Raw genomic sequence first — 12436 nt, 5'->3', positions numbered from 1 at the left:
CTGTCCTAAACGAAATAACAATAGACTAGTTACACATAGTAAAATACACTAGTGGTTTCTTAATATTAAAGTGAGGCCATCATATGCACAGTATAAAAATGAAAGTAATCAAAGTCTATATGATATTGAGTTCGATGGTAGTTCTACGTAGTGTATACAAATGTTGGCAAAATAAAACACAATTTATAATTACTGTACACTTATTTATAATTGTTAAAATTGATGAGGTAAAACATTCCAATTTGTCTATTTGTAATTTGGCTCCAACCAAAATAATTCGCCGTAGGATTCATGAGGTAGTGAACTCCGTTGGTCACTCTCTATATGAATGGAGTGCACAGTGCAAGTGAACAGCTTTTGTTGATTATAAAATGAGGATGTGCTAAGACAGAGTTAAAACAACACCGGCTTCAAATGAAGATAGTTAAAGACATCATTAGGTTCTTCTTAGTTGACTAAAGGTTTGCGTATATTTTGTTGTTTAAGTGTGGGAAAGTCAGTTGTTGGTTGAATGGGCAACGGTCGAGAATGTTGTGCAGTGCAATCGGTGTTTGAGCTGTCCTACATGTGAGGGAAATCTGAAAATGGACGATTTGCCTTAATTAGTTAAGTGAAATGACGGAAAAAGAGAAAAAAAGGGGGAAATCATTGAGAAATGAAAGATGTGAAAGTTAAAACGTACCTTGAAAGCTGTTGAGCTGTTACCTAATTGTTAGGAGGTTTGTGGAGCACTGGCTGTCGCTAATGTCCTGCTCCTTGTGTTGTACGTGTGACGTCTTAGAGTAGGGGAGTGGATTTGAGAAGGCGGGTCTGTGGGTATGTGATTGGCGCTTGGGGAGGAGTTGTGTGTATTGGAGGGAGAATAGGGGCGTGATGAGTTGAGCTGCTTAGTGGGGGTGCTTGGAGAGCTTGTTTTGAGGACGTTAACAAGTCTTTTGTCTTTCAGATTTAAACTATTGAGCGAAAATATTAATTGTTCATAAAGAGGGCTTCGGTTGTCTATTGGATCATTTAAATTTTTATTCTTATTATATTTTTGGTCCAAAAAAATGTATAAATTTTCGAACTCGGTCATGAGCCTGCCTTTATCTAGTCTTTTTAAAATTTGGAGATCCTGTTCGATTGTGGTAAAACTATGTCCGGTGTCTTTCATATGGATGCTCATGGCTGAGTGGGCATTGAAATGTTCTGCATATCTAATTGCAAAGCTTCTACCAGTTTGACCGATATATGAACTGTTACATTCAGCACATTTCAGTCTATAAATGCCAGAGCTCGAAAATTTATTGTTGTCCGAGTTTATCTTATTGTGGTTGAAAAATAGCTTTTGATTAGAATTATGGGTCTTATAGGCTACCCTAATATCATGTTTTTTTAAAGGGGTAGCAATTTGATGTATAATGGGGTTAATGTAGGTGAAAGATTCATATTTAGGCTTATTAAATTTTATTGGGGAGAGGTTCGTGGCCAATTTCAATTTCACTTTATTGATTATTTTCTGTATGATTGAGGGATTGTATCCATTGAAAACAGCTATTTCTTTTATGGTACTTATTTCTTTTTTTTTTAATTGACGGTTGACATGGGAATTTTTAACGCTCTGTACACTAAACTGTAAAACGAGGCTTGTTTGTGCGATTGTGGGTGAAGAGAATGTTGTTTCATGGTTGTGGGAGTGAATGAAGGTTTTCTGTGAATCTGAAAATCGAAACTGTTTAAGGTCCTGGTGATTGTAATGTCTAAAAAATTGATGAAATTATTGTCCTCATCTTCTTTAGTAAACTTGATGCAATTATCAAGGCTGTTTAAGTAAGTTAGTATGTCCTCACTATTGTTGCAGCTTTTGTCTATTATTGCTAGTGTGTCATCGACATAGCGAGGTTGTCCATATAAATTTCGGCGAGTATTCCCGAAATGGGATCACCCATGGCTAGACCTTCTTGTTTGTATATCTTATTATTGAACGTAAAATAATTGTTATGAAGGACGAAAGTTAGTAATTTTAAGCATTCTATTTCTAACGGACTTAAGGTGCTGTGTTTAGAAAGATTAGTTCGTATGATTTCGATAGTTTTTTTAGCGGGAATGTTCGAGAACATATAGGTAATGTCAAATGAGCACATTATGTGGTTAGGCTGCAAATTAAATTTATTTAAAGTTTCGCATAATTCTCTTGAGTTTTTAATAGGGTGTTTATTGTGAAATGTGAAGTGTTTCTTAAGGAATTTTTGGAGGAACTGAGAAGTTTTGTACGTTGGGCTGTTTCGGCTATTTATGATGGGTAAAATGGGAACGTCATTTTTATGTATTTTTGGCAGTGATCTGATGGTGGGCAAATTGGGATTCATGTTGATGAGTTTTTGATGTTCGTGTTCATTAAATAAAAAAGGTGAGTTTTTTAGGAGTATTTTTAAATTACGCTGAGTTTTTAAGATAGGATCTTTTGAAATTATTGAGTAAGAATTATCGGAAAAGAAATCCTCCGTTTTTTGGATGTAGTCGTGTTTATTCATTAGGACTACGGTGTTGCCTTTGTCGGCTTTCATTACTATAACATTATTGCTGTCTACCTTTTTTCTTAATTCGTGGGTTTGTTTGAGAACGGTGAAATTATTGATGTTGGAAACTTCTTTTACAAGAGTGGGTAATTTCTTTTTTATCTCATATCTCACGTCATTTTGTCTGTCGAAGGGAATTTGTTTATTTATGTTGGATTCAACTTCGGCTATTGTGGTAATTATGTCCTCGGCTTTATTTGGACTAGGCCAATTATATTTTAGGCCTTGGTCAAAGAAATTGATTTCATTATCCGAAAATGTGGTGTTAGATAAATTGATAGTGGTTGGAGTGTTTTTCCATGAGGCGGTGAAAGTTTCTCTATTTTTGTTTTGGTTTATGGTTTATGCTCAATGTAACAGTTCATATACCGGTCAAACTGGTAGAAGCTTTGCAATTAGATATGCAGAACATTTCAATGCCCAAAAGCACAATAAACACTCAGCCATGAGCATCCATATGAAAGACACTGGACATAGTTTTACCACAATCGAACAGGATCTCCAAATTTTAAAAAGACTAGATAAAGGCAGGCTCATGACCGAGTTCGAAAATTTATACATTTTTTTGGACCAAAAATATAATAAGAATAAAAATTTAAATGATCAAATAGACAACCGAAGCCCTCTTTACGAACAATTAATATTTTCGCTCAATAGTTTAAATCTGAAAGACAAAAGACTTGTTAACGTCCTCAAAACAAGCTCTCCAAGCACCCCCACTAAGCCGCTCAACTCATCACGTCCCTATTCTCCCTCCAATACACACAACTCCTCCCCAAGCGCCAATCACATACCCACAGCCCCGCCTTCTCAAATCCACTCCCCTACTCTAAGACGTCACACGTACAACACAAGGAGCAGGACATTAGCGACAGCCAGTGCTCCACAAACCTCCTAACAATTAGGTAACAGCTCAACAGCTTTCAAGGTAAGTTTTAACTTTCACATCTTTCATTTCTCAATGATTTCCCCCTTTTTTCTCTTTTTCCGTCATTTCACTTAACTAATTAAGGCAAATCCTCCATTTTCAGATTTCCCTCACATGTAGGACAGCTCAAACACCGATTGCACTGCACAACATTCTCGACCGTTGCCCATTCAACCAACAACTGATTTTCCCACACTTAAACAACAAAATATACGCAAACCTTTAGTCAACTAAGAAGAACCTAATGATGTCTTTAACTATCTTCATTTGAAGCCGGTGTTGTTTTAACTCTGTCTTAGCACATCCTCATTTTATAATCAACAAAAGCTGTTCACTTGCACTGTGCACTCCATTCATATAGAGAGTGACCAACGGAGTTCACTACCTCATGAATCCTACGGCGAATTATTTTGGTTGGAGCCAAATTACAAATAGACAAATTGGAATGTTTTACCTCATCAATTTTAACAATTATAAATAAGTGTACAGTAATTATAAATTGTGTTTTATTTTGCCAACATTCGTATATACTACATAGAACTACCATCGAACTCAATATCATATAGACTTTGATTACTTTCATTTTTATACTGTGCATATGATGGCCTCATTTTAATATTAAGAAACCACTAGCGTACACTGACTGACAGAGCAAATGCAACACCAAGAAGGAGTGGTCAGAACTTTATGCCAATTGCAGGGTAGACTGACGTCACTGAGGTATGCTCATGATGTGAAATGCGCCGCTGTGCTGCGCACGTAGCGAACGATAAATGGGACACGGCGTTGGCGAATGGCCCACTTCGTACCGTGATTTCTCAGCCGACAGTCATTGTAGAACGTGTTGTCGTGTGCCACAGGACACGTGTATAGCTAAGAATGCCAGGCTGCCATCAACGGAGGCATTTCCAGCAGACAGACGACTTTACGAGGGGTATGGTGATCGGGCTGAGAAGGGCAGGTTGGTCGCTTCGTCAAATCGCAGCCAATACCCATAGGGATGTGTCCACGGTGCAGCGCCTGTGGCGAAGATGGTTGGCACAGGGACATGTGGCACGTGCGAGGGGTCCAGGCGCAGCCCGAGTGACATCAGCACGCGAGGATCGGCGCATCCGCCGCCAAGCGGTGGCAGCCCCGCACGCCACGTCAACTGCCATTCTTCAGCATGTGCAAGACACCCTGGCTGTTCCAATATCGACCAGAACAATTTCCCGTCAATTGGTTGAAGGAGGCCTGCACTCCCGGCGTCCGCTCAGAAGACTACCATTGACTCCACAGCATAGACGTGCACGCCTGGCATGGTGCCGGGCTAGAGCGACTTGGATGAGGGAATGGCGGAACGTCGTGTTCTCCGATGAGTCACGCTTCTGTTCTGTCAGTGATAGTCACCGCAGACGAGTGTGGCGTCGGCGTGGAGAAAGGTCAAATCCGGCAGTAACTGTGGAGCGCCCTACCGCTAGACAACGCGGCATCATGGTTTGGGGCGCTATTGCGTATGATTCCACGTCACCTCTAGTGCGTATTCAAGGCACGTTAAATGCCCACCGCTACGTGCAGCATGTGCTGCGGCCGGTGGCACTCCCGTACCTTCAGGGGCTGCCCAATGCTCTGTTTCAGCAGGATAATGCCCGCCCACACACTGCTCGCATCTCCCAACAGGCTCTACGAGGTGTACAGATGCTTCCGTGGCCAGCGTACTCTCCAGATCTCTCACCAATCGAACACGTGTGGGATCTCATTGGACGCCGTTTGCAAACTCTGCCCCAGCCTCATACGGACGACCAACTGTGGCAAATGGTTGACAGAGAATGGAGAACCATCCCTCAGGACACCATCCGCACTCTTATTGACTCTGTACCTCGACGTGTTTCTGCGTGCATCGCCGCTCGCGGTGGTCCTACATCCTACTGAGTCGATGCCGTGCGCATTGTGTAACCTGCATATCAGTTTGAAATAAACATCAATTATTCGTCCGTGCCGTCTCTGTTTTTTCCCCAACTTTCATCCCTTTCGAACCACTCCTTCTTGGTGTTGCATTTGCTCTGTCAGTCAGTGTATTTTACTATATGTAACTAGTCTATTGTTATTTCGTTTAGGATAGGACCTTGTACGTGTTTTTTAATGTATTATTTCTTACATATTATGTTAATAATTACCAACCAGACGTCTGGTTTAATTTTGAGGTGCTTTGATATGACTGATGCCCCGCATGGAGGGCGAAACATGTCTCCATTTTAACGATGTTTAACTAACAATTATAAATTTACTCATTCGGAACAAATATTTCAGATTCCCTATGGGAATCAACATCTATATCATCTGATGGCCAAGCAGGCATCAATTTTTGATAATGAGACAAAGTCTCTCATAGTGCATTGGCACTGCCGGTGGCTGCAATTAGCCTATGCAGTGGCCTCCATGATATGCAATAGCCAGCGTCTTGGTAGGTGTGCTAGGTACCAACTGATGAGCCCAGCCTAGCACACAAGGGCGAAACGCTGGCAACCAGGAATGAGTTAGCTGGAAAATTTATAATGTCCAATAACAGACCATTTATATTGGTATTATAAATTTACTCATTCGGAACAAATATTTCAGATTCCCTATGGGAATCAACATCTATATCATAAGTGGTATGTTCCGAGCTGTCAGCGGAGAGATGGCGTGGAATGACATTAGTAGACGAGTAAGTTTGAGTGATGTTTATAAAAGTAGGAAAGATCACAATATGAAGATAAAGTTGGAATTCAAGAGGACAAACTGGGGCAAATATTCATTTATAGGAAGGGGAGTTAGGGATTGGAATAACTTACCAAGGGAGACGTTCAAGAAATCATTTAGGAAAAGGCTAGGAAAGCAACAGATAGGGAATCTGCCACCTGGGCGACTGCCCTAAATGCAGATCAATATTGATTGATTGATTAAAAAATAAACAAATAAAATTGACAATTAAATTGTATCATTAATGGACTAGACGTTAATGACATAATATTGATATCCAAGTCATATTAAATATCCCAATTAAATTGAAAGATTTGGCAAATTCTTATACGTTTCTTGATTTTGAAATACTGTTGGTGTATTTATCGGAGTTTCAAATAAAATTAGTGAAAGTTAAAGGATTAAACTTGCAGTATTTTTTCCATTGTGTTTTCATCAATTGAGATCTACATCATTAAGGGATGGATCGGTGGAGGTTTATACTTGTAGTCTTCACAATCTTCAACTGATTTAAGTCGGCCTATATTCACTGGTCAGTTTGTTGTTTAGCATAGTTTAAAGGGGCACCCACCGAGCTCGATAGCTGCAGTCGCTTAAGTGCAGCCAGTATCCAGTATTCGGGGGGTAGTAGGTTCGAACCCCACTGCCGGCAGCCCTGAAAATGGTTTTCCGTGGTTTCCCATTTTCACACCAGGCAAATGCTGGGGCTGTACCTTAAGGCCACGGCCACTTCCTTCCCACTCCTAGCCCTTTCCTGTCCCATCATCGCCATAAGACCTATCTGTGTCGGTGCGACGTAAAGCAAGGAAAAAAAAAAAAGGCACCAATAATTGTACATAGACGTGATATGTCTCAAGTACCTTCCAATCAAAATTATCGAATGCCTTTTCTAGATCTACAAATGCCATGTAGTGGTCTTGTCTTTCTTGACTCGATCCTCTAAGATCAGACATAAAGTCAGGATTGCTTCGTGTGTTCCTACATTTCTTCTGAAACCCAGTTGATCTTTTCCCAACTCAGTTTCAACATGTCTTTCCATTCTTCTGTAAATAATACATGTTAAAATTTTGCAGGTGTGAAATACTAAACTGATGATACGATAGTTTTCACACTTGTCAGCACCTGATTTCTTGGGAATAAGTATAACGACATTTTGTCTGAAATCAGGTGGCACTTCTCCTGTCTCATACATCTTACACACTAAATGGAATAACCGCCACATGCTGGTTTCTCCTAAGGCAGTCAGTAATTCTGAAGGTATGCCATAAATTTCAGGTGCCTTCTTCCTATTTAGGTCTCTCCAAGCTCTGTAAAATTCTGACCTCAAAATTGGGTCTCCCATTTAATCAGCATCAACAACTTCTTGTTCCAGAACCTTATCTACTTCTTTCCCATGGTACAATTGTTTAATATGTTCCTATCATCTTGCTGCCTCATCTTCTTTCCTTAGATGTGGTTTCCCATCTGAGGTCTTAATGTTCATACACCTAGTTTTCCTTTCTCCAAAGATTTCCTTCATTTTCCTGTATTCAGCATCTACCTTCCCTACATCCATACAGCCTTCAACATCCTTGCACTTTCTGTCTACTTCATTCTTTAATTGCTTATATTCCTTTCTGCCCTTGGGTCTCATTCTTCACGACTGTCCACTGTTCATCTGTTGTGTTTCGTTCAGTCTTTTCATTTAGTTCTATGTAAACATTGAAAAGGAGAGGGGACAAACTGCAGCCTTGCAACAGTCCCTCCCACTCTTTTCTTTCAATTTATCTGGATCCCATCTCTTCGCATTCCTTGCTTTGTTAAGTTTCTTCACCTTCAAATGTCATTTCTTGACCAACACTTGGCCAGAGTCCAAATCTCCTCCTGGGAACATCTGGTTTCTGAATCTCTGCCTAATCATTGTAAAGTCTGCTTGATACCTCCCTGTGTATCTCCAGGTCTTGTCCACATGTACAGCCATTGTTTGTGGTGTTTGAACCAACTGTTAGCAAGGACTGTTGCAAAATTCAACTAGTCGACTTCCTCTTTCATTCCTTTGCCCCAGTCCGAATTCTTCTACAGCATTATTTTCTCTTCCTTCGCCTACCACTGCATTCCAGTCTCCCATCACAATTAGATTCTTGTCTCCTTTTATATATTGTATTAAATCTTTATCTCTTCTTATATTCTTTCAATTTCTTCATCTACCGGGCGAGTTGGCCGTGCGCGTAGAGGCGCGCGGCTGTGAGCTTGCATCCGGGAGATAGTAGGTTCGAATCCCACTATCGGCAGCCCTGAAGATGGTTTTCCGTGGTTTCCCATTTTCACACCAGGCAAATGCTGGGGCTGTACCTTAATTAAGGCCACGGCCGCTTCCTTCCAACTCCTAGGCCTTTCCTATCCCATCGTCGCCATAAGACCTATCTGTGTCAGTGCGACGTAAAGCCCCTAGCAAAAAAAAAAAATTTCTTCATCTGCTGAACTAGTAGGCATATAGACCTGCACTATTGTGGTGAGCATTGGCTTGGTGTCTGTCTTGGCGACAATAAATCTTTCACTTCACTGGTTGTAGTAGCTTACCCGCTGCCCTATTCTCTTATTCATTATTAATCAAACTTCTGCATTTCACATGTTTGATTTTGTGTTAATAATTCTGTAGTTGTCTGACCACAAATCCTGCTCTTCCTGCCAATGTACTTCACTTACACAAACTACATCTAAATTTAGTCTATCCATTTCCCCTTTCAGATTCTCTAACCTACTACAATGATTCAAACTTCTACGAGAGAAATCCCAAAAATAAGGTCTCCTATTTTTTTTTATAAATATAGAACTCTGTTCATGTGGTTGTTTTTCCCAGTATTGTGAAGTGTTTCCCGCGCTTGCATATAAACATGCACACGCCGCGCTGAGGCACTCAGTTTTGGCTAGGCAGCCGTTGAAAATGGGCTCCCGTTGGATGTTACCGCCAAGTGCATGGCTGTAAAAAATGTTCATAAGTGGTGTAGAGAGTATGCAGCCGGTCGGACTGAAATTCACGACGAACAAAGGAGCGGAAGACCGCCAATTTCCTTCGAGACAGTCGTGAAGGTTGAGCAAATCATGTGTGAAGATCGGCAGATCACCCTGGATGATCTCTGCACTTTGGTTCCTGAGGTTTCCCGAAGCGCTGCTCACAGAATTTTAATGGAAAAGTTGAAATACCCGAAGGTGTGCGCAAGATGGGTGCTAGCACCGACGACGAGGTGAAGGATGAAGTTCACAACTTCCTGAACAGCATGGCGGCGATCTGGTATGACATGGGCATACAAAAACTGTCACAGCGTCTACAAAATTACATCAACCAAAATGGTGATTATGTAGAAGAAAAGCTAAATGTTCTAGCTGTAAAATGATGTAAGCCATTGTAGAAATAAACAGGTCTATGTATTTATTAAAAAAAATGGGAGACCTTATTTTTGGGATCACCTTCATAACATTCCATGCTCTGACTTAGTGAATGTCAGTATTCAGCTTCCTGATGATTACCCCCTCCTATGTAGTCATCCCCCGCCCCTCCCCCTGGAGATCCGAATGGGGAACAATTTTACCTGCAGAATATTACATATATCATTCATTCATGCAGAGAGATCTGCATGTCCTCAGTTGTTACTTACGGCTGTAGTTAAATCTTGCTTTCAGCCCTGTAGCAGCATCAACACAGCTAAGCCATTTTAAATATTATTACAAGGCCATATCAGTCAATCATCCAGACTGCTGCCCTTCCAATTTCAGAATTTGCAATTGCAATTTATCGCTAGTCTGAAGAATATTTTGTATATTATTACCGGTAACTTGTTATTGAAAAATCTTTCTATGTTGTAGTACTCTTTATTTTATCTTGTCTGAGATTTGGGGAACATATGTGAAATTGAACACATTAACTCTTTGTTTCAGATGGATGTATTTGATGCTGCTGAGCGATATAAGCAAGAAGGTACTCCATTAATTGCCTTGGTTGGTAAAGATTATGGATCTGGATCATCTAGAGACTGGGCTGCCAAGGGCCCTTATCTATTGGTAATTTTATTGAACATCTCATTCACTATGTTTAAAAAAATACGATTCTTACAACAGCTATCATAGTAAATCCAACACATTTCATTTCTGAGAATGTAAGGTCTACATTTTTCTATGAGCTTCAAGTGTGCAGATCCACTCCACACAAGAGGCTGAAGCATGCTTGGTGGAATAAGTCTCCTATATTTCTTCCAATTTTACTTGTGCCAGACTCTTTACTTTTTATGTTTCTTTTCCCAATTACCATGTTTTCTTTCAACCCCTTCAGTTTGGGTAAGCTTTCTTAAAAGAGAAGTTCGCATACCAGGAAATCACCAATCTTACGTAAGTTTTATACACATGTTAAATAAGCCAGGAATAACACAATAACCAAAACATTTCTTTCAGAAATTAACTTATGCGACCTACAGGAATAGAATTAAGTAATTTAATAGATATATATTTACCAGATATTGTAATAGGAGTTGAATCATGGCTGAGAAATGATATAATGGATGCAGAAATTTTCTCACCACACTGGAGTGTGTATCGTAGAGATAGGATAGGAATGGTGGGAAGGGGGAGTATTCATTCTGGTGAAAGAAGAATTTGTAAGCTACGAAAAAGTTAAAGATGAGACATGAAATTCTAGGTGTAAGGCTCATTTCTAAAGATAATAAGCAACTTGATATATTTGGCGTGTACAGATCGGGAAAGTGTAGCACTGACGCGGATTCAGAATTATTTGATAGGATAGTCAGCTATGTGGGAAACGACATGGAAAGAAATGTTATTGTAGCGGGAGATCTGAATTTGCCAGATGTCAATTGGGAAGGAAATGCGAACGACAGGAAGCATGACCAACAAATGGCAAATAAGCTAATATGGGAAGGACAGCCGATTCAGAAAGTGATGGAACCAACCAGAGGGAAAAATATCCTGGATGTGGTGCTGATAAAACCAGATGAGCTCTATAGGGAAACTGAAGTAATAGATGGTATTAGTGATCATGGAGCTGTTTTTGTGGTAGTTAAAAATAAATGCTATAGAAAGGAAGGTCTTAAAAGTAGGACTATTAGGCAGTACCATATGGCTGATAAAGCAGGCATGAGGCAGTTTCTAAAAAGTAAGTATGATCGGTGGAAAACGGTAAATAAAAATGTAAACAGACTCTGGGATGGGTTTAAAGAAATTGTTGAGGAAGTCAAAAGCAGGTTTGTACCTTTAAGGGTGGTAAGGAATGGTAAAGACCCACCTTATTATAATAGAGAAATAAAGAGACTAAGAAGGAGGTGCAGACTGGAAAGAAATAGAGTTAGAAATGGCTGTGGAAGTAAGGAGAAATTGAAGGAACTTACTAGAAAATTGAATCTAGCAAAGAAGGCAGCTAAGGATAACATGATGGCAAGCATAATTGGCATTCATACAAATTTTAGTGAAAAATGGAAGGGTATGAATAGGTATTTTAAGGCAGAAACAGGTTCCAAGAAGGACATTCCAGGAATAATTAATGAACAGGGGGAGTGTGTACGTGAGGATCTTCAAAAGGCAGAAGTATTCAGTCAGCAGTATGTAAAGATTGTTGGTTACAAGGATAATGTCGAGACAGAAGAGGAGACTAAGGCCAAAGAAGTAGTAAAATTTACATATGACAACAATGACATTTACAGTAAGATACAAAAGTTGAAAACTAGAAAAGCGGCTGGAATTGATCAGATTTCTGAGGATATACTAAAGACAATGGGTTAGGATATAGTACCATATCTGAAGTACTTATTTGATTATTGTTTGGTCAGAGGAGGTATACCGGATGAATGGAGAGTTGCTATTGTAGCCCCGGTGTATAAAGGAAAGGGTGATAGACATAAAGCTGAAAATTACAGGCCAGTAAGTTTGACATGCATTGTATGTAAGCTTTGGGAAGGCATTCTTTCTGATTATATTAGACATGTTTGTGAAATTAATAACTGGTTCGATAGAAGGCAGTTCGGTTTTAGGAAAGGATATTCCACTGAAGCTCAACTTGTAGGATTCCAGCAAGATATAGCAGATATCTTGGATTCTGGAGGTCAAATGGACTGTATCGCGATTGACCTGTCTAAAGCATTTGATAGGGTGGATCCTGGGAGACTACTGGCAAAAATGAGTGCAATTGGACTAGACAAAAGAGTGACCGAATGAGTTGCTATATTTCTAGAAAATAGATCTCAGA

The 12436-nt window shown here is 39.9% G+C and overlaps 1 protein-coding gene across 1 annotated transcript in view; it reads left to right on the top strand.

The window, feature by feature from the left end:
- LOC136863926 (cytoplasmic aconitate hydratase) overlaps nt 1–12436 on the top strand; it is a 781251-nt gene that overhangs the window by 688222 nt on the left and 80593 nt on the right. Inside the window, exon 16 of the mRNA XM_067140355.2 lies at nt 10123–10245. Coding sequence (XP_066996456.1) covers nt 10123–10245 — 123 coding nt within the window. The remainder of the gene's footprint in view (nt 1–10122; nt 10246–12436) is intronic.

The sequence above is a fragment of the Anabrus simplex genome, chromosome 2 (genome assembly GCF_040414725.1).
Source record: "Anabrus simplex isolate iqAnaSimp1 chromosome 2, ASM4041472v1, whole genome shotgun sequence".
NCBI classification, from domain to species: domain Eukaryota; kingdom Metazoa; phylum Arthropoda; class Insecta; order Orthoptera; family Tettigoniidae; genus Anabrus; species Anabrus simplex.
Note: the sequence above shows the minus strand (reverse complement) of the source record. Positions and strands in the feature narration are given on the sequence as shown.